Consider the following 20,593-nt stretch of genomic DNA (forward strand, 5'->3'; position numbering starts at 1 on the left):
TGACTTTCCTCCTTTATTACATATTAAAGGTTTTCTATATGTTTGTTTTAAAATATCATTAACATCAGAATTTTTTGGAATCTTCAGGGACAATAAGACGGCTAAAGGGAAGTAAGGAGGCTAGAGTACGGCCTATGTGCTTCGAAGTGAAGGGGCACTCCATAGTTCCCGACAATGAAGTAAAATACTTGGGTTTCTGGATCGATTATAGGTGTTCATTTTCTGAGTAGTTACTCAGAATAGTATTTTCTCTGACTAGGTTGTTTTTCTGACTAGGTTTAGGGCCACCCACTCACAAATGTGGGTGGCCCTAAATCTTCCAGGTGTAAAATATACGTACATGTAATTACCTCTATAATTCTTTATGGGATCCCTGTGTGGAAAAAAGCCGGAGTTTGAAGAGAAATGTATGCACATTGAAGGGTTTACAGAGGTATATGACCCTGAGAGCATCCTCCACATGCAGGACTGACTTGGCTGAGGCAGTCTTTGTTATAGCAGAACCGCCACCAGTCAAGTTGCTTGCTAAAATGAGATGTGAAAGTTATTCATATAAGAAGAAAAGTGAGGCGTACGACCTTTTGTTAGAGCAATGTCAAGTCCATTGGAGTGAAGCATCCACTGGTGCGTAGACTAGATGCTTGATCAATGAGTTTAGGCCATGGGTCCTGAGGGGATTTGGTGAGCACAGTTATGAGCTCACACAGTTCTTGATGAGCCACGGCTGTTTCCGCCAATATCTCCACAAGTTCAAGAGAGTGGATAACAGGTGTCCACATTGCGGAGACCTGGATGACGTGGAACATGTTGTGTCCCACTGTTTATGTTGGAAACCCTTGAGGCATAATTACAGACTCTCATACCAGAGAATATAATAGAGAAGATCCTTTACAGTGAGGAAACATGGGATTCCATCTCTCGTATGGTCACCCGTATTATTAGGAGTAAGAAGTCAGATGCAAAGACAGAAGAGCCTGAGAAAGTCCTAAATATTCCAGCTGCTAGGTGAAGAATTAGACCAGAGAACGTGGGGGGATGGACAACCTCCTGTGGAGCCGTAGTTTGTTCGTGCTTGCATGGATGGGTTATGGTAATGATGTACAGGACTCTCGAACCCCAGACCAGATTATTTTCAACATAGAACTCGATAGTTTTAAACTTGAAGAATGCTTAAAATATGCATGAAAAGTGTCAAAATATGCAAATTTAAATAAAAAAATAGTAATTTTTAGTTTTTTTATTTCAAAGTCAGCATACAATTAGTAAGTAGTTGAATAACAGATCGATAATTAACAATTATTTAACATTTTGTTGCTTTTGTAAATGTAAATAATCAGGTCCTGTTCAAATGTTTGGTAGTAAGATTGTGTCTTCAATCACTCAAAATATTTTTATAAGTAGAAAAGGATCGTTCCACATCCACTGAGGTAACTGGGCAGTATTTGAATTTGGGTGCTATGTTAGCACTTATTGTTTATGGCAAAAGTTCACCCGTCCCATTAATAAAACTATCAAAGCCTGGGTTACTGTTCAAAATGTTTTCAAATTTCTCTTTAAGTTTACATGGGAATACCTCTGGCAATGAGAGTTCATTTGGCGGATTTTATTCATTAACTGAATAGATTCGGTCAACGCCAGACCTGAGTTTCGAGCTTTTTAATACTGGCTGGTATGTGGGAAAAATGAATGCTAATCACAGCTGTGTTTTTTTTTTTTAATACTAGAATCGTTAAATCCTTCCTTGGACTGACAAACTGCCATAGCCTGTGCACTATCAAAGTCATTTACTATACCTTTGATGGCCACGAAATATTCATTGTAAAACAGTACAGCTTCAATCCACGTTCTCCATCAAGTTACCACTGGTTCAGGAGGTAAAGGCTTATTTGGCAGTTTTTCTTTATAGGCCTTATTGCAAGCAGGTGCCTTAAGGAACACTTTCTGTGTTGATGAAATCAGTTTATTTACATTCCCAAACATGCATTGTACTTCTTGAGCGAATCGATGTACTCTGTGAGCAAAGCACGTCACAAGAATCAAATTGGGATAAAATACTTGGAGGGCCTTGACTGCCATAATCATATAGGAAGCAGCGTCTAAGAGAAATATAAACACTCTTTCATCTGCAAAAGATTCAGGAAATATTTTTTTAATACGCTCATTCACAAATCTAACGATCATAGAATGATTTGTCTTTTCAAGGTCTTTGTAGGCCACCAGACACAAAGAAGAAGGGTCTAGTTTTAATGCACCGAAAATTAAATTTGCAATGTAATGGCCACAACTATCGGTAGTTTCATCAGCTGAAATCCAAATAATGCTATCCATGAGTTCATTGCGTATTTCTTTCAGAATATGTAGGTAAACTGTTGGTATGCAATCGTTACGCAATGTTGATTCATCTGGTATATTTTGATTCAATCAATATTTTCACAGAAAATTTTTGAAGGTAAGATTTGTAAGTTTGTGAAGAGGAATATTACTTGTAAGCAATGTTTCACATAAATCTATGCTACAGTAGTTTTTCTGTTTACCTTTGGAAGTGAAATCACTGCTACTTGCCGCTTTTATAAGTTGTTCTTGTGGGCCTTTCTTTTGCAATCTAAGAAGACTTGTCTTGACATGCTGAACTATTTGAAACTTTTTCCTGCACGAAATATTTTTCTCGCAAACTCGACAATATAAAACATTTCCGTCATATGTAAATGTTTCAGGATAGTCAGCTATCTATGAAGAGGCACTTTTTTTTTGGGAGGTATGGTATACATTAAACCTTGCTTAAATAAATAAAAAAACTAAACTAATGCAATGAGAGTATCAACAATAACTTGCGTAATTTAATTGCCTAGTGGGAGGAGTGCTGCAGTAGGTGTGCGGGACACAGAATAGTTTCGTCCATCTTTGTCTTGCATGAGTCTGTTTTATTTGGCCTCATAATAATATTATCCTACCACAATCATAGACGTGCAGCTGTTAAGTGTGCTCTAAGAGCCATGCAGCTAATAAGTTTGGCCAGCTACAACATAAGATTTTATTTATTAACTAGGTATCCTACCAAAAAAATATTGTAAATATAGTGAAAATATGCATAATCACTAGATTTTAAGGAAAATATACAATAACTGGTGAGAATGGGCTTAATATGCAAATGCATATAATCTGGTGTCTACTTATTAATTATGAAAATCTGATGAGCTTCACAATTAGCATAAAAATAATATTTGAAAAAATGAGTAACTTTGAATCAAAAATGATTGTACTATAGAACAGAAAATTATAACTGTTATATAAATTATGTACACATCTCATTAACATGGTCTTTTTATGTCTTGTGTTTTGCGTTAAAACAAATATAATTAAGATGCAAACAAGCTCATTAATATTTCATTTCATACAATTTATATTAAGTAATTTTATTTCTTATCTCATAATATTACTTAATACCAAAATCAGTTTTAATAAAGTTTGCTTTAGATGTATCATAATCCATGATTTGTGTAAGTTTTATCTTTCAACATGAAATATTAATAAGAGGCTATTTCCCCATGTAACAATTTTCAAGCAATCCCCCCCCCCCCCATACACACAATAAAAGCTATTAAAGGTTGTATTTTGTGTCTATTTGGTCTTTATCAATTTTTTCTGAGGCACAACTACTGTTTCTATAAGTAATGGAAATAAATGAACACCACCCACACGAAACTGAATATATTTTCTTGTTGGATTTTACTGCTGGTATATTAATATGTATTTTCCAATGCAGAATGGGTTTGCTTAAAATATTTTTTCACAAAGAATGTGCACATTCAGCAGATTATGTCTTAATTAGTAAAAAAAGTTGCACACATTAAAATATGTCTTTTGGATGGATAAGTATAATTTAAAGAGTAAATAATTTATATCTCATATTTGTAAATTTTGAAAAAATTAAAAAAAAAAATTGACACAAATAAACTTTGAATCTATTTATCAAGAAAACAAACTTAATAAAGTTTTTTTTTTTAATTTGTATACAACAAACTAAAAGTAAAGCAATAACCTTAGTTTTGTGTTTTTTTTTTGTTTTTTTTATGTTTTAACTGTTTAAATATTTACTACCAAAAAATAAACATAACCTTCATCATTGCTGAATACATCACTGTTCAATATCATTGCAAAACAGTAGTGCTACGGGTAATAAAGCATTTATGTATTTGAATTCAACTGTAATAGAAAAAATATCAATGAATACTTCATCTCCTGGAACAATATTAATATTGAAACTTATGGTAATATTTTTAAAAAAATTTTAAAACGACTAGCCATTTTTTATCAAAATTGTCAGGACAGAACCCACCAAAATAAATGAATGTTTAAAATTAAAACTACATTATTTAAATATAAACATCTTTTTAAGTTCATTAAAATTATAATTCAAACAAAAATAATATTGTTTTTCTTACCTCTGACCTCTCCAAGTATTTAAACACAAGAAAGAAGGTAATTGTTTGTGAACAGCAACTACAAATTCTACCAAGTTTGAATCACTAGCAAATTTAAGAAAATTATTACAAAGTTCACCACTAACTATATCTTCAGTTGGCACTATTGTCTTTGTTGCAGCCAGTCTTTTAAATATTTTTTGTGGGTTTTTCTTGCTCTCTGTACAAAACAGACCCTGCCTGAAAAAAAAAAACTTAAGACAATAACAAAATAAAATTGTCTTTATGCATAAAACATAGAGATATTCTCTTAAATAAGACTAACCATATAGTAACACTGACATAATGAACCTAAAATTGGTAAGTACCCTTTATAAAGATTTCACAAAATAAAGAATGAATTTTAAAATACTGTGACAATATAGCAGGTTATCAAGGATGGTAGTGGCAAGAAAATGAACAAAACAAACTCAAAATTTATTAAAAATGAATTAGTCTTACAATTAATTGCTTGTAACCCTTACAATCTCATCGTTTCACAAAAACTAAAATATCTATGGAAGTAGCTCACTAGGGATTGAAGAATTTTAAGACATGTAAAATAACAACTGTCAAAGGTACATCCTCTATGTTTTTCGCCAAAGGAACCAATTCCTTTAGCTCACAAAACTTAAATATGCTGGTTGGTTTTGCTGGATGCTATTGATGTTTTTAATGGCTAATAGCAGAGCAGTCAATAAAGTTACTTGCTTTAAAAAAAAAAATAAATGATATAAATTCCAAAAAATTAATCACATTATTTTATTTAATATCATTCAACCATTATAGTTACAACAAATTATTTATTTTATTAAATATTTTATCAATTTTTTTGGTAATCATGTAAATGATATTTACAGTAACATGTGAAGTTTTGGTATATAATTTGTATGGTTAGCATACTTGGCCTTATAGCATCATTAAGATAAGGCCAAGTACATAACCAGCAGTTTGATGAACTAAATTTACTTATATTAATTTAATGACAATGCCAATAACGATTTCTGTGGTGGACTGGTAGCATCTCTGCCTTTTATCAGAAAGAATCTGAGTCTAAACCCTGAGTTCAAAAAGAAGTAGAGTAGCTGTTACTAGGCACAGACCTTTAGTTTCCAGACAGAATTTATAAATAGATAGACACATTTTCAAAACAAAGGTCACACAAAAATGTTTTAGATATCTTATAATACTACTCCATATTCCTCATCTAATTATTTATTATATAAAACTTATAGCTGTTTTCAGAAGCACTATGCATTAATTGTATTACATAAAATATGATTAATTTCAATTAGTATTGACACTTATATTCTACTAATTTAATATGTTTCTAATTATAAAATGTGCACTGTTATTTTTATTAAATAATATCGACTTAAAATTTATTTACCATCAATTCAAATGAATAAAAAATAATATTTAGCTTATACACTGATTTTAAATGTTAAATAAGTATATTTAATTGCAATAATTTTGGTAATCTTAAGTGTATACCACTAATGTATTAATGTATTAATTACTAATACAAAATTTGAAAAATATAAAACTATAAAGATGAACATGCTAAACTAATCTTTCAATCAAGTAACACAATCAACCAGCACCTTCATCTAGATAAGCAATATAACTGGGTGCATTAAATAAATTACACGTTTTAAATAATAATTTTTTATATTTAAAAGATTTTTTTTGTATTTCTATTTAGGGCATGAATTTATCAGATCATTTATTTTTGTAATTATTTTATAGTTTCTTTCAAGGCTCAGCAGCAAGAAACAATTAAATATCTACTAACCCAAGTAAGGCACAATAAAAAAATATCAACAATTATTATTTTCTCATTCTTTCTTTTTGCTTTATCCAGACAGCTATCTCCAGATCATCAATAAGCTGAATTTTACTCAATTTTTGTTAAAAACACAAAAAGAAACAATAAGATAATTAAATTAATCTGAAATACTTCTTACAAGGCAAGGGAATTAAAAAGGATCTCCTTTGTACTTTCAGTGCAATTTAAATTATGAACTGAATCTGTCATTTCCTGTGTAATAGTCCACTGGTTGAATAAATCAGTAGGCCACGGAAACTGGTGAGGTGGCTGTTTCATGCCCAACCAAACAAGCAATCCCTCTACACAATTGGTTTCTATCAAATAAGTCCAACAATCCTCTCGTTTCAGTTTTAGCAGCAAACTAGTATCTTAAAAAAAAAAAAGTAAAAGTTACAATTAAATATTAATTAAAAAAATATATATATAAATTATTCATTCAGAATACTTCATTCTGCAAGTCAATGTTTCTCAACCTGTAGGGCGCACACCTCTAGGGGGACATGATAACACCAAGTGGAGAGTACAAGCATATCAAAAAGAAAATATAAAAAAGTTTATTAATTTACTAACAGGAAAGCAAAACAAAATATATTCTGAATAATAAATAATAAAATACATTTACATTGATATAATACACTTATAAATAGGATTGTACCAGTAGTGCACAATGAATTTTATAATTAACTTATCAATACTAAAAAAAACTAGTTTAATAATTACTAGCGACTTACTTGGGCCTGTCTTCCACAGCAAAGTTTTTCAAAGGTATAATATTAGAAACAGACACTCTGAGTTCTTTTTCTATATTTAGCTGAAATCTATATTTTGTCTTCAGAGCAGCCACCCCAGGAAATCTGATTTGCAAAGGTAGGATGTTGAAAATGGTAATAATATACAAAAAGCTCTTGTTTTCAGTGCAGGAAACTCATTATCCACCCCTGCACAAAATTCAAAGAGTGATCTATTACTAAACTCTCTTTTGATTTTGCCACTTGCGGCGAAATCAAAACTCTTCATGGACTCTTCAAGTCCATGAAGAGTTCTTCTTCAGCAGTTGAGAGTCCTTTGGAAGTATTCTGAAACGCATCCCTAACCCACTCGTAACTTGCTACCAAGTTGTCGTCAGCAAGAAAATACTTTTTTAAATTCTTTGCCAGCATGGCTAAATGATTTTCAATGGTTACAAAAACAACTTCCACATTTCGTTCTTAGCCTTGTAAGACTTAACACATTCATCTACATTTGCAAACATTTCTAGGTTTTTTTGCTTTAAATCTCTGCTCCACAATTCCAGTTTTGTACAAAAAACATTACCTTTATCATTTGTATCCAACACATGTGTATTTGCTCCTTGGAGCTGAAGATTCAAGGTTTTAATTTCTCAAATATATCAACCAAGTAGCTCAATTCCATCACAAATAAACAATCTCAAAACTTCTCGGCTTCCGATCGGTTTTCCTCTTCTAGAAAGATGGCAATTTCATCTCTTAATTCAGAAATACATTGCAAAAATTTTCTACGTGAACCATCTTGCCTCACAATAAAATAGTAATGCTGTATGTACTGCATCCATATCTTTACAAAGTACAGAAAAGATTTTTGAGATGTCTCATTTTTATATAATATACTACAGTTACAAGCGTCATTAGCACAATATTCAGAACAGGACTCATTTCTTTGGAAGCCAGAGCTTCTCTGTGGATCATGCAATCTGTCCAGACACATAGTAGAGATTTTTGTTTCACAAGTGCTTGTATACTTTGGAATCTTCCAGACACTGAATGAGCACCACCGGTGCATATTCCAATGCAATTTTTCCACTCTATGTTTGTCTCATTTATAAAATCATTTAAGATAGCAAATAATGTGAATGCAGTTGCTTTGAGTTCTATTGATTTACAGAAAAGCAGTTCTTCTACTGTTAACACACCATCACAAAATCGAACATAGGCAATGAAATGAGCATCTTTATTGCTATCTGTTACCTCATCAAGCTGAATTGAAAGCAATTTGTCATGCAACTTCCCAAAAAGCTGATGCTGTAAATCTTCAGCTATATCAACAACCCAATGGGCAACCATATCATTTGTTAGAGGTATGGACTACAGTTGTTTGGCAAAATTATCTCCAAATGTAGTTTCTACAATCTCAATTGCAGCTGGCAAAATAAGCTCTTCACCAACGGTATGAGGCTTTTCTACATCTGACAATTTTATATGAAACTTTGTAAGAGACATATAAAGCTTTTTCATTCACAAAGCTTTTTTTAAAAATTATGTTTGTTTTTCATATGATTTTAATTTGAAGAATTCTCAAGGTTTGTTAACATACTCATTGTGAAGTGTTGCCAAATATCAATAAATTTACTTGTTCTTGGTAACATAGATTAATTTTAATTGTAACGTTTGTAATTAAGGTCTTAATGTAGCTTTAGCGTCAAAATACTCAAAATACATTATTATTGAATGAGGGGGGAGTGCGATGAAAATTATTACTGAATATTGGGTCTAAAATACTGAAAGGTTGAGAAACGCTGCTGTAAGTTGTATAATTTTATGTTTTATTCCATTATATTTTTTATTGGTGAGAATAAACAAGAAATAATTATGCAATCAAATCTATATTTGTGTACATATTTTAACTACACTGTTTCACATCATCTATGATGTGGCTTCCATTAATAAGAATTAAACAATTTATATCACATATTGTTTAATATACCAAGTTAACACTAGAACCAAACATGTTTAATATTCTAAATATCAGCTGTCAACAAACTTTATTAACAAACAACTTAATTTTACTGTTTAGAAAATGCTACATTTCTCATTTAGTGGCTGAGAATGTATAATAAAAATGTGTACATGTTTTTTATGAAATTGATGGATATTATTCTATTTTAAAATATTTTTGAATAACTGAACAACTATCAATAATTATGTTTCAAGAAGACATCAATTATTTAATGTAGTTAAAAGATAATTATTCAATTTACTCTTTATGGTAATTACTTCACAGTTTTAAACTGAAAATTTAAAAATTGCTTGCAATGACATGAATACAAACATTTTATATAACATACAAGGTCTGTCCAGAAAGTAATGTCATGCTTTTATTGAGAAGCAACTGTACATTGCAGTGCACTCTCATCTGCCGGGACTGATGGTGGTGCAAGTCAACTACCGAGCAAGTACTTTGCTCAGTTGTCTCCAAGCTCTTGGAGGTGAAAGATGAGCAGTTTCGTAAACCTCTGTTTTGTCTCTTGTACAAGTCATGATGCAGCACTCACTGGAACAAAGATAAGCGATCAAGTTTGGTGTGAAAGTCAGCAAGTCTGTAGTGGAAACTTTTCCAATGGTTCAACAGGACCTCGGGGATGAGGGTTTATCACAAACGCAAGCCTACAGATGGAACAAGGTGTTTTTGGAAGGCCGTGAGAAGATCATGAAGCCCGTGTTGCACACCTGTCAACCTCCTCAAATGACGAAAATGTGGCACGTATGAAAGAACTTTTGAATGGTCAACATGTTAAATATTTCAAAAGTATCGTCCATGAGATTGTGACTAAGAATTCGCACATGAGAAAAGTGTGTGCAAAGCTTGTCCCCAAGAATTTTGATTGACGACCAAAAATCTTGCCAACTGGAAATTTCTCAAGATGTTTTGGAAATGTGTGAAAACGATCCTCACTTTTTGGAAAATGTCATCACAGGTGATGAAATGTAGATATTCCAGTATGAACACGAAACGAAGAGGCAAAGTGCCAAGTGGCACACCTTGGCATCACCTCAAGGCTCGAATGAGCAAATCTTATAGAGCAACTAAGCTGATAATAACAATAATAATTTAACTACAGTTGTAAATTTTCATTAAACAAGACCAGTTAAGTAGTACAATACAGCGGTTTCAAAATTACTAAAGTTATTTCATTTGCATTAACTAAAACTTTTTTCTCATTCATAAGCCACCAGTTCTTTAAAAATCAGTAAAATTAATTTTTATGGTTTTTATATTTAAATGATATAAAAAATGGCCGGCCAGAAGTTGTACTGGTTGGCATGCTGGCTTCTAGAACTAGTTAGTTTCAGATTCAATTCTTGGCAAAAGTAAGGCAATTTTACATATAATCCCATTCAGCTTATCATTCTTGTTAAAATCCATGTGAAAGCATGCCTTAGGTCATACTGCTAGAATAGAAATAAAATTAAAACTTAAATCATAAATTTGTGTTCACATAAAATTTTTAACCATAAAATAATACAGACAATTTTATGCTGCGATTGCCATGTATAAATAAAATATCAATTTTCGTTAACCAAGATCAGTTAAGTAGTACTTAAAACAATGGTTTTAAATTTACTAATGCTATTTTATTTCTATTAAGTAAAATATTTTTCTAATTCATACACCAGATCTTAACCCTCTAGAAAAGTTATAATAAAATATATAACCCTTCTTTGCATGTTTTCTTAAAATTTAATATAAAGGATATCTTTCATTAACCTAACATTCAGGAATCCAGCTTAAAATTGTAAATAATAGTTTCCAAATAAAAATAATTAGATATAAAATTAAAGCTTACCCCATGTTCTGAAATAGAGCTCCGTAATAATTTTCTGTCTCTTCTCATCACTTATGAGTATTACAGTAGTTAATGATAGCTGAATGTTTTTAGTAAAGTCCTCCATAAGTCTCGACTGGTTATATCTAACAAGTGACAAAATTTAAATTTAGGCAATAGAATGTACTCTATAAAAGTAAAAGGTTACCTTATAAACTCAGTAAATTCTAACAATATGCAACTTGAGTATGTAAATCTCATTACACAGTTTTGTCAATCACCCATTTAATCGAAGAACAATCAATATGGTTACAGACTTTTATAAAATTTTAGGCTCTATTTTATTAGAGGAAATGCTTAAGTTGTTTACAGTTAAACCTTAGAAATTGTACAGAATAGTTAAATAGCACTGTATACTATGCTTAACTAACAATGCCGCATACTAAAGGTTAAACTTGCAGCACAAAACAATAAAGGTATGAGTATTTTTAATGCACTTAAAAAATTAATGTACATCAATACTAATTTTGAATAGCGCAGAGTAATTTTTCAACTGTTTATTGTTTTGACAGTTTAATATCATGGCATTTTAGTTCTTATTAAATTAAAAATAATAGCATTTATTGAGATTGTTTTTTTCTATTTTTATTATATCAGTATATATTTATAAAAAAATGATGAGGTTTATAATTAATTTTTTTTCATATATAAAAATCAGAATTTTTCATTCATAGACTAACTTTTAAAATAGAACCCACCTTTAGCATTACCATCTTTGCAACATTCTGTTTACAACAACATTAACTATCAAACATATTTTATTAAATTAAGCACAAGTAAATTAGCACTTTATTCAAAGATAGTGATTATTTACTTTCATTTCCAAAATTAATTCATTGGTCTTTTTTAATCATGAAGTTTGTTTATTTAGCATTAAGAATTCATGGACATTTAAGTGGCATTTTCAGTCTAATCAGGGATACCTTGAGAACTTGAGCAATCTAACCTCACACATAATACTTAAACTCATTCTTAAATGAAAATAATGACTAAAAGTTGGAGAAAATTATTGATGGGCTGTGAAAAAATAGTACATCAGTAAAATCAGACATACAGTAAATAACAAAAGATTCTACACGTATAAATTAAAAGTTTGTAAATATTAACATTTTTCCAGTTTGGCTAAAATAAAGGACTGCTTTCACAATATTTTCCTATCTAAAATGTTAAAAAGTATAAAAAAAGATAAAATTACATTCTACAATTTATGAAGCCAATAAACATCTAATGTAACATTTTTCCACTAATGATGTTATTTTTCCTCATTTCCATGAAAACTGTTACAACGTTGATATATATTAGTTGATACTAAATACGCATTTTAATATTTAATAAATACAATTTATTAAATGTAAGGTATAATGAAGTGCTGGCATTTTATATTTAAAATAATTAAACATTAGATGAATCGGCCACCAGTATATGTAATCTGTAAGTAAATAGCAATGATTATTTACTTAATCCTACATGATATATCAAATTTCAGTACGAAAAAAATTAACATTTACTAACTTGGGTAAAAAGGTTAATTTAAGTTCATTCATCTTTATGCATTTGTCAAAATTAGATGATTTTTTGCTGATCATCACTAACAGATAGTTTACCTATAATGAAAGTGTTATAATGCAGTACTTCTATAACGTTTTGACAACATGAATTGATGTTTCTAAGAAAATATCAGATAATAAATTTCTAGCATGGTTCAAATACTTAAATGAAGTTAATTAATATAAAGAGTGATTTAATATTGTTTTAATAAGATTTCAGAATATACTTAAAAGTAAGAAAGCTATAAAAGCTATGACCTTAAACAAATTTAATTAAACATTCTTACAAACACTATTTTTCTCATTTCCTTTTATAAAAGATATTCTGTTTCCTAAAAAGTAGGGCAAATATTACTGACTCTCCCTGATAAATTGCTAGACAACACTTTCTAATTTATTTTTTCATTTACCCACTGAATGTTACATCTCTACTCTCTATCTCTTTGTGATGTAACCTCTATACAAAAAATTTCATACAAAAAAAAACTTTACATATCTTGAAAAATCCTCAACAAACTGACAAAATTGAAAAATTACCACCCAAACACAATCAACAGATAAAATTCTGAACTACATAAAAAGTAAAACTATTTATATTATTTCTCAAAAAAAAAAAATATATATATATATATATATATTATATATTACATATTTTATATGTATATAAAAAAACAAAATTTTTTTAGCTACAGCTGGTGTCAAACAAAAATAATAATAAAGGGTTTTAAAGAACTTCATACACAGAAAAGAAAATTGCCCAAAAGTAAAAATCCATAATTCAAAATAAAAATGAAAAATAGATAGCTACATATGTAAAATCAGAATGTTTAAAAAGGAAATAAAGCAAGTATTAATTACTTATATAATGACAAAAACATTCAAATTTTATTACAGAATATTAACAGCATCAATTTCCAGAATTTGCTAACATGACTGAATGATAAGATTGGGAAGTACTGACAGAAATCTTACTTACTGATAATAGATACAAAAAGATCCCACTGAGAGTTGTAGAGTTATAAACAAACAAAAAAATGAATGGTAGAACAATAACATGTGTAAATGCATTACAAGCAGCTGCAACTTTTGAGATTCAACTGGTAAAGTTTGGTAGTTTCCAGACTTTTGACTTGACCAAGATTTGTAAAAAAGATTTTACAAATCTTGGTGGAAAAATTCTTTAAATCTAGTCCATGTTATCTGATTTTTATAAGATCTAGAAATTTATTATGATAATGTAATATCGCATTGGACTTACATAACACAGGGCATGATATTCTTAATTTATTTTAAAACAATATATATACTGATCCATGAATGTATGTATATATATAGGTAAGTTAGGTGCTATATCCAAATGATTATGGACAACCTAACACGAGTCATTAGACAGCTGAGTTCAGCATAGCAGTAATTAGGAATAGCAAGCAAGAAAAAATTAGAAGTGAAGTGGTTTCCCTCATCATTTTCAATGAGTAAATATTTAGACAGACCTACTGCATAAAAAAGTAACTCTGACTAGACACAAGAGATTCATAAGACTAGACATATGAGTGGTGCTCATATATCAGAAACATTGATTCCAGGATACAATTGGAAGATTGAACCAGAACAGCAGTGGAAATATTGAGGAAACGGAGTGAGAAGCGCAAAATGGTTTTTACTGCTGAAAAAATGACAATGATGATGCTCAAAGGTATCCTGCAGAAAAAACCATTGTTGAAAGTTGGAGGGAGAAATATTTAGCATACCAAAACCCACAGACATTTGGATGTTGTAACTGATGAAAGAAGGCAATACAAGGAACATCTGTCACATGCCAGAAAAAAAGCATTCAATGCATTTAATAAAGTAAGAAGTGTTGTTAATTACAAATGGGGACTGGATTTCCCAAATAATGTTGTGTGGAGTGTCAATATGGGCACTCAGGGCAAGCTCAGGTTTTAGGAAGATCCCACTGAGTGCGTAAAGATTACTCCTAGAGATAGTAATTAGAGGACATTACACAATAATATTAATCCTAGAGATAATTAGAGAACATTGCACTATCTCGAGTGATGTGATACAAGTGATTCTGGTGTAAACCCACTTAATATCAACAGCTAGAGAACAAAAGAAGATCACACAGTTAAGGAAATCAAATACGTGTAAAAATTAAAAATTGCTGCAGCAAAGTGAGGGAAAGATAATAGAAGAGGATTTCATTGAGTGGCAAGATAGAAGGAAAAACTCAATGAAAGGAAGAGATACATACACAATTTTCCCAGATATCCAGAAAGATGCAGAAGGAAGTGGCTCACGTGGATCAGTACACAACGCAGGCATTATCAGGACACAGGAATTTTAATAATAAACTGAATGGGTTTGGACTGCTGCCATGTCCACACTGTGTTGTCTGTGGAGTAGAAGAGACTGTCAAACATGTGCTCCTTGTATGTGGACATACATTGAAGAAAAGTATGCCGCATACCTCTCTTCTTCGTATGCTACAAGAGTCCACAAGGGTTGTGGACCCTTGTAACATATGAAGAAGAGAGGTATGCGGCAATTTCATGAAATAGATGTAATATTTAGGTTAGAAGATATATGTAGTGATAGGGTAGCATATGGTAAGTTTAGAATATTTATTAAAGAGATCCTGGTTAAAAAATAAAACATCAGGATCTAAAGAAGAAAGAAAATTGTCCGTGGATGTGAGGGGCATGACTCTGAAGATGTCCATTTATAAAGAATGATTTCTGAGTCATGTCCATAGATTAGGAAATATTAGGTTTCGGAAATTAATTGAATAAATGTTACGTTTAAAGTTAAGGACAAGATAGCTACAGTATGTAAGACATACATACATGATTGGCAGTATATTAGATTGAGAAGCCGCAACAAGATTATAAGAGGAAAAAAAGACCCAGTATTTGAGATCCAATCAGATACATTAAAAGAAAACAAAAAACTGTAGCTGAACATACAGCAAGTTAGGAAATATGGGAAGAAAGAAGAAAAGTAGAAATTGAAATGTGCGAAGAAGAGACTGAGGAAAAAGTTAAGGAACGGAACGCAAGAATGGTAGGAGATTCAATATTTTTCCCTACAGATCGCAGAGCCTGGACAATGTCCCTTGCTGCTGTATCTTTCTATTATCGGGCGAGTTTCATCGGTTATTTAGTGGCGGTTATAAATTTTAAGTGTTATTTATGGATGGATTTGGTAATTTGCATTCCTATCCGTATGGACCAGCATGAAATTTATTTAGTGGTTCTGACCGTGGGAGGCTAAGCTTTTGAGCCTAGTAATCCTGGCGTGATTCCCCTTCATTCCATCCACTGAAGTCCTTTCGGTACCAGCACCTATGAGCTAGCAAAAATGCGCCTACTGCAGCCCTAGTTATTTTGAGGGAAATGCGTATGTTCTCCGGAGGGAGTCACATATGCTGACTAAATGAGATTGTAGTCTCTTCGTGGGACGGCGTGGGGTGTTGTTTAGGTTTTTATAGTTTTTAACAAAATTTAATTGTAAAAACGGTCACTTTCGCGGCCGGAATATTCGCGCGGTTCCATTTATAGGTTACGCGATATAGAGGCTCCTAAGCCTGGTTTGTCATTTTTGAATCTCGTACCGCCTCTTCACGGTGGTCTGTTTAATAAGCATGAGGCCCTGTGGAGTACGGTCCTCTCAGCAGATGTCCCGGAGACGGCCGTGTTCGGACACTGCCGCTCTCCCCAACAGTCTGCGTGCCTGCGCCAACCCTCGGATACGGTGTGTAGTCCTGCATCGTAGCGAAGAGTGACGTTTCTGACGAACCAAGGTGCTCCAAATATCGTCCGCAACGCTATGTTTTGGACGGCTTCTTATTTCTTTTGAAGCGTGGAGTTCAACAAAGCTACCCATGCATGGGTAAGCATGTTAGAATCGGCAGGGCGTATAGCCGAAAAATGAGCGATTTGGTCATCAGTGGATATGGGCTAGCACTGTTCAGCACTGGGTATAGTGAGGCCCTGACGGCCTTTGCCCTTTGGGTCACATATTTAACATGTTCTGCTAAGGTAAGCCGTTTATCCAGGACTACTCCCAGATACTTGACTGTTTTCCCAAAAGGGATTTTCTCTCCTGAGATTTCCAGCTGCCTGGCTGGAGCACGTGTCTTGTATGTGATTTTTCACCGTTGACCTTGATTCTCCACATATCGAGCCACGGCTCTAATACATCCAATTGCCGTTGGAGTCTCTCGATCGCGTAATCTACACTTCCGGATTCATAATAATACGCCGTGTCGTCTGCGTATAGAGCTGTATTGATTCCTTCCGACAGCGGCATATCGTTGACGTACAAGAACGGCGAGAGCACTGCTCCTTGGGGGACTCCAGCGGCTACATCTCTGGTGGAGGAGATTGTTCCCCCTACGCGTACAACAAATTGTCGGTCTAGTAAATAAGACCGTATCAATCTGACATAGCGACAGGGAATCGTCGTATGTGCGAGTTTATACAGCAAGCCGCTATGCCAAACTTTGTCAAAGGCTTTAACAACATCTAGAAAAACAGTTGCAGTTACCGCTTTTCTATTTAGGCCTCCGACAAGACTGTCGATTATTTTAACCAGTTGGAGGGTCGTCGAGTGGCCCTCCCTGAACCCAAATTGCTCAGGCCGTACTCCATTTCCCAAATGTCGCCTAAGTCTCTCCAGGGAAATCCTTTCGAATAGCTTTGACAACATTGGTAATAAGGAAATCGGCCTGTAATTCTGTGGAAAAAGCAGACTTTTCCCAGGTTTGGGTAGGCATACCACCTTTGCAGTTTTCCAGCAATTCGGAAAATATCAAACGTACAAAACTGACGTGAATATTGTGGTTATGGTCGCTATAAGAGCGGGTGGAACATTCCGGAATGCGCGGGCACCGATCCCGTCAACACCCGGAGCCTTGTCGGGGCGTGTGGCTTTAATTGCAGCGGAAACCTCCACCTAAGTGACTTGGTCTATTTCTAGTGGGGTGTCCTCCAACTGTGCTAAATAATCTACGAGGAAGGACTCTATCTCGGTTGTGTGGTCGTGGTGGGAGGGGGGTTTGGAGTGAATTGGTTCTCTAGGGTGTCGGCGAAAACCTCCGCCCTGACCGCCTCCGAATATGCCAGAAGGCCTCGTTGCCCCACAAATGGGTGGCGGGGCTTCTTTCCTTCTCGTAGTTTTTAGTTTAGCCTGAACGCCGAGGAGTAGTCGACTGAGACTGAGGCGAGGTATTCAATCTACGAATCCTCTCGATGTTGTGCCAGCAGCTGTTTCACTCTGTCCGTTTGAATATAAAAAGCCCTTTTATCATCGGAGAACAGGGTGATTCGCTATCTCCTACTCAGTCGCCGGTTTCTGCTATAGCGTTAGAGAAGTGAAGTGGGAGATTATTACGGATAGATCTCGTGGTCTTTTCCGTGGAGCTGTTTGACAGTCTCGGTCATTGACGATATGACGCGTTCGACCGTTTCGTCGATTTCCTCCGGTGTGGTCAGGAGTTCAGGATGCGCTGGCCTGTAATCCCATTGGAAAGTTTCATAGAACGTTTTCCAATTCACTGACCTTCAGGGTATAGTCGGAGGATCTCGGCCGTCCCCTGCTTGGCCCAGCTCTAGACAGGAGAGTGGTCCGAGCTGAGGTCTTCTATTGTTTCAATCATGAACGGAGTTGTTACCGCCTTCATAATTGCGATGTCGAGTACATCAAGTCTCGATCTGCCCGTTCGATGAACAAAGGTGGGCACTTCGGGACCTATGACGACTAACCGGCGTGCTCGTGCCCTTTCGTATAGCAATGTAAAGTAATTCCACTTGCAATGTAAAGTAATTCCGAATGGTCAGTTGTTTGTTTGCGTTCAGAGACGTCTCAGACAACAGTATCACGTCTATTAGTAGATCCTCGGCCAGACGGCAAAGTTCTGCCGTCTTACCTACTACTGAATTGGCGTTCCACTGTAGCAGTCTGAGAGTTTGCCTAACCATACCTAGATAGCAGGTTCATGAAGCACTGTGATGGACAAGAAATCCGTACCGGAACTCTCCTTCGGGAGTGCGGTTATATTTATTTTGCCGTTGGAGGGGCCGGAAGTCGATAACGCCTTTTTGGTGAAGAGTGGAGCTTCTGGGACCTTGGTTGGTCTACCAGACGTCGTGGGTTTGGCACCCGCCCTCTTTGATTTTGCCGATTGTTCGACTGCCCTTTTTTTCCTGCGGAGCAGGCTTCGTCGCAGGCTTGTTCAGTTTTTGGCCTCCCCTTTCTTGTAACTACTGCCGGTTTAGGCTTTGGTGGTGTGGGGGTAGGTGATTCCCCTTTTTCCATCGTCACTGTTGCCGCCGATAAAACTACCTGCGGCTGGGGGATCGGTTTCCCCCTCCGGCAACTCGTGCCCAGCTACGTCCGTCAATAACGACAGACGTTTCCTGGGTGCCCTTTTGCTTTTTCAGCTGCTTCTTATAATAAGGACAGCCCCTGTAATTGGCCGGGTGCGGCCCCTTACAGCTTGCACACGAGGCAGGCTCTTCGCGCGAATACAGATACGTCGCCGTGTCGTGGTCTCCACCACATTTCACGCAGAGCTGCGCCCTGCGACAATAGTACGACGAGTGGCCGAACTTTTGGCATCTGTGGCATTGGAGCGGACCCTCTCGAGACACAAATGCGGTCACCGTAATTCTACAGTAGAATAAGTTTTTCAGGTCATACATTCCCCTGTTGGCTGGAGTTCATTTTAAGGTGACGAGGCACGTGGGGGTCTCCTTTCCGGCCCTCGTCGTCAGCTTTTTTAACTGAAACTGCCTCGTAACCGAGCGAGGTTAGCTCCTCTTTTACCTCTTCTGGGGTGGCTCCATAAGGGATGCCCCGGATAACCACTTTGATCTCCCTATCTTTCAGGAGCTGAAAGGAGTGAAAGGTGACTCCCTTGGAATGCAGAAAACTCTGCACTTCCCTTAAGTCACCTTCGCTGCTTAGCTGTAGCCTTACAGAGAGCCAAGTACTTTTGGCTACCAGGCGCCTTCTTGTAATGGCAGAGATTGCTCTCGCCAACATTGGCCACTCCTTAGGGCAATCCAACATGATAGGTGGGATTTTCTCCCGCCTAGTGACCGGAGTTTGCGAGGAATTTCCATCACTAACCTCCATGGTGGCAGCTGCCGTTTCAGAACTGCCCCTCATAGTGTTCGGCTCCTCGGAGGGTTGATCACCCTTGGTTACCGACCTACGCTTTAGACGATATCTTGCTCCCACAATGTTATCCTCTCCTCCATCAGAAAACTCCGAGGAGGGTGAATGAGGGGGAGGAGGACGGGCTCAGATTAGATAGCTTTCCATTAAGAAAGAATCGTCCGAAGAGTACTGCTAAAATTTAAATTAATATCAAGTTATTTAACTATTTTTGACTTCGATGAAAAGTCTGTCTTAGAAAATTTAAAATAAAAAGTAAAAAGGTTAAAACTAGAAGTAATTTAATATAATATAATAAAATTATTTATTATATTATATTTAATTTACATCGAATCCAATTTAATGGCTTAATTAACTAAATTAAAATTAACTTATTATATTAAGTTAAATTAAATTAAGTAATATCAAATTAACAAAATATAATAACAGAGTTATTATATTTTATAAATGTAATATTAATATTTATAAATTAATTAAATTAAATTAATTTAAGAATTAGGAATAAAATTACTTGTAAAAATTCAATAGTATTCACTAATATATTAACTTATAAAAATAAATAAAATTAGGAAGTTTTTAAACAAAGGTTTAAAACTTATCCGGTCGTTGACAATAGCTTTGGTATGTGGCTGAAGGCCTGGGTAGGCGTCCTAATGGGATGTTGCTGACATCACAGATGAGCGGGTAATGGACACAGATGAGCCAGAAACGAAGCAGAACACCAACACACAAGCACTAGTAACACACACTAACACAGGAGCACTATTCAACAAAACCTTTCACGTTCACTTCTCAACAGAGACTCCTCAAGAGAAGAAAGACATTCAATGTCTTAATAGAGTCTAAAGTGAAATATCAACACAATACCATGTGTAAAAATACCCGAAGAGGCCAGAGAATCGGCTGTTGATTTGCAATTACAGATCTGCTGAGATTTTGGGGAAGGACATCA

General features: G+C 34.6%; 1 protein-coding gene across 1 annotated transcript in view; it reads right to left on the reverse strand.

The window, feature by feature from the left end:
- Nucleotides 1-20,593, reverse strand: part of LOC142317519 (spatacsin-like) — a 185,104-nt gene that overhangs the window by 94,094 nt on the left and 70,417 nt on the right. Inside the window, exons 13-15 of the mRNA XM_075354080.1 lie at nucleotides 10,874-10,998; nucleotides 6,428-6,659; nucleotides 4,443-4,661 (exon numbers count right to left, since the gene is read on the reverse strand). Coding sequence (XP_075210195.1) covers nucleotides 4,443-4,661; nucleotides 6,428-6,659; nucleotides 10,874-10,998 — 576 coding nt within the window. The remainder of the gene's footprint in view (nucleotides 1-4,442; nucleotides 4,662-6,427; nucleotides 6,660-10,873; nucleotides 10,999-20,593) is intronic.

This window comes from Lycorma delicatula, chromosome 1, assembly GCF_047948215.1.
Source record: "Lycorma delicatula isolate Av1 chromosome 1, ASM4794821v1, whole genome shotgun sequence".
NCBI lineage: Eukaryota > Metazoa > Arthropoda > Insecta > Hemiptera > Fulgoridae > Lycorma > Lycorma delicatula.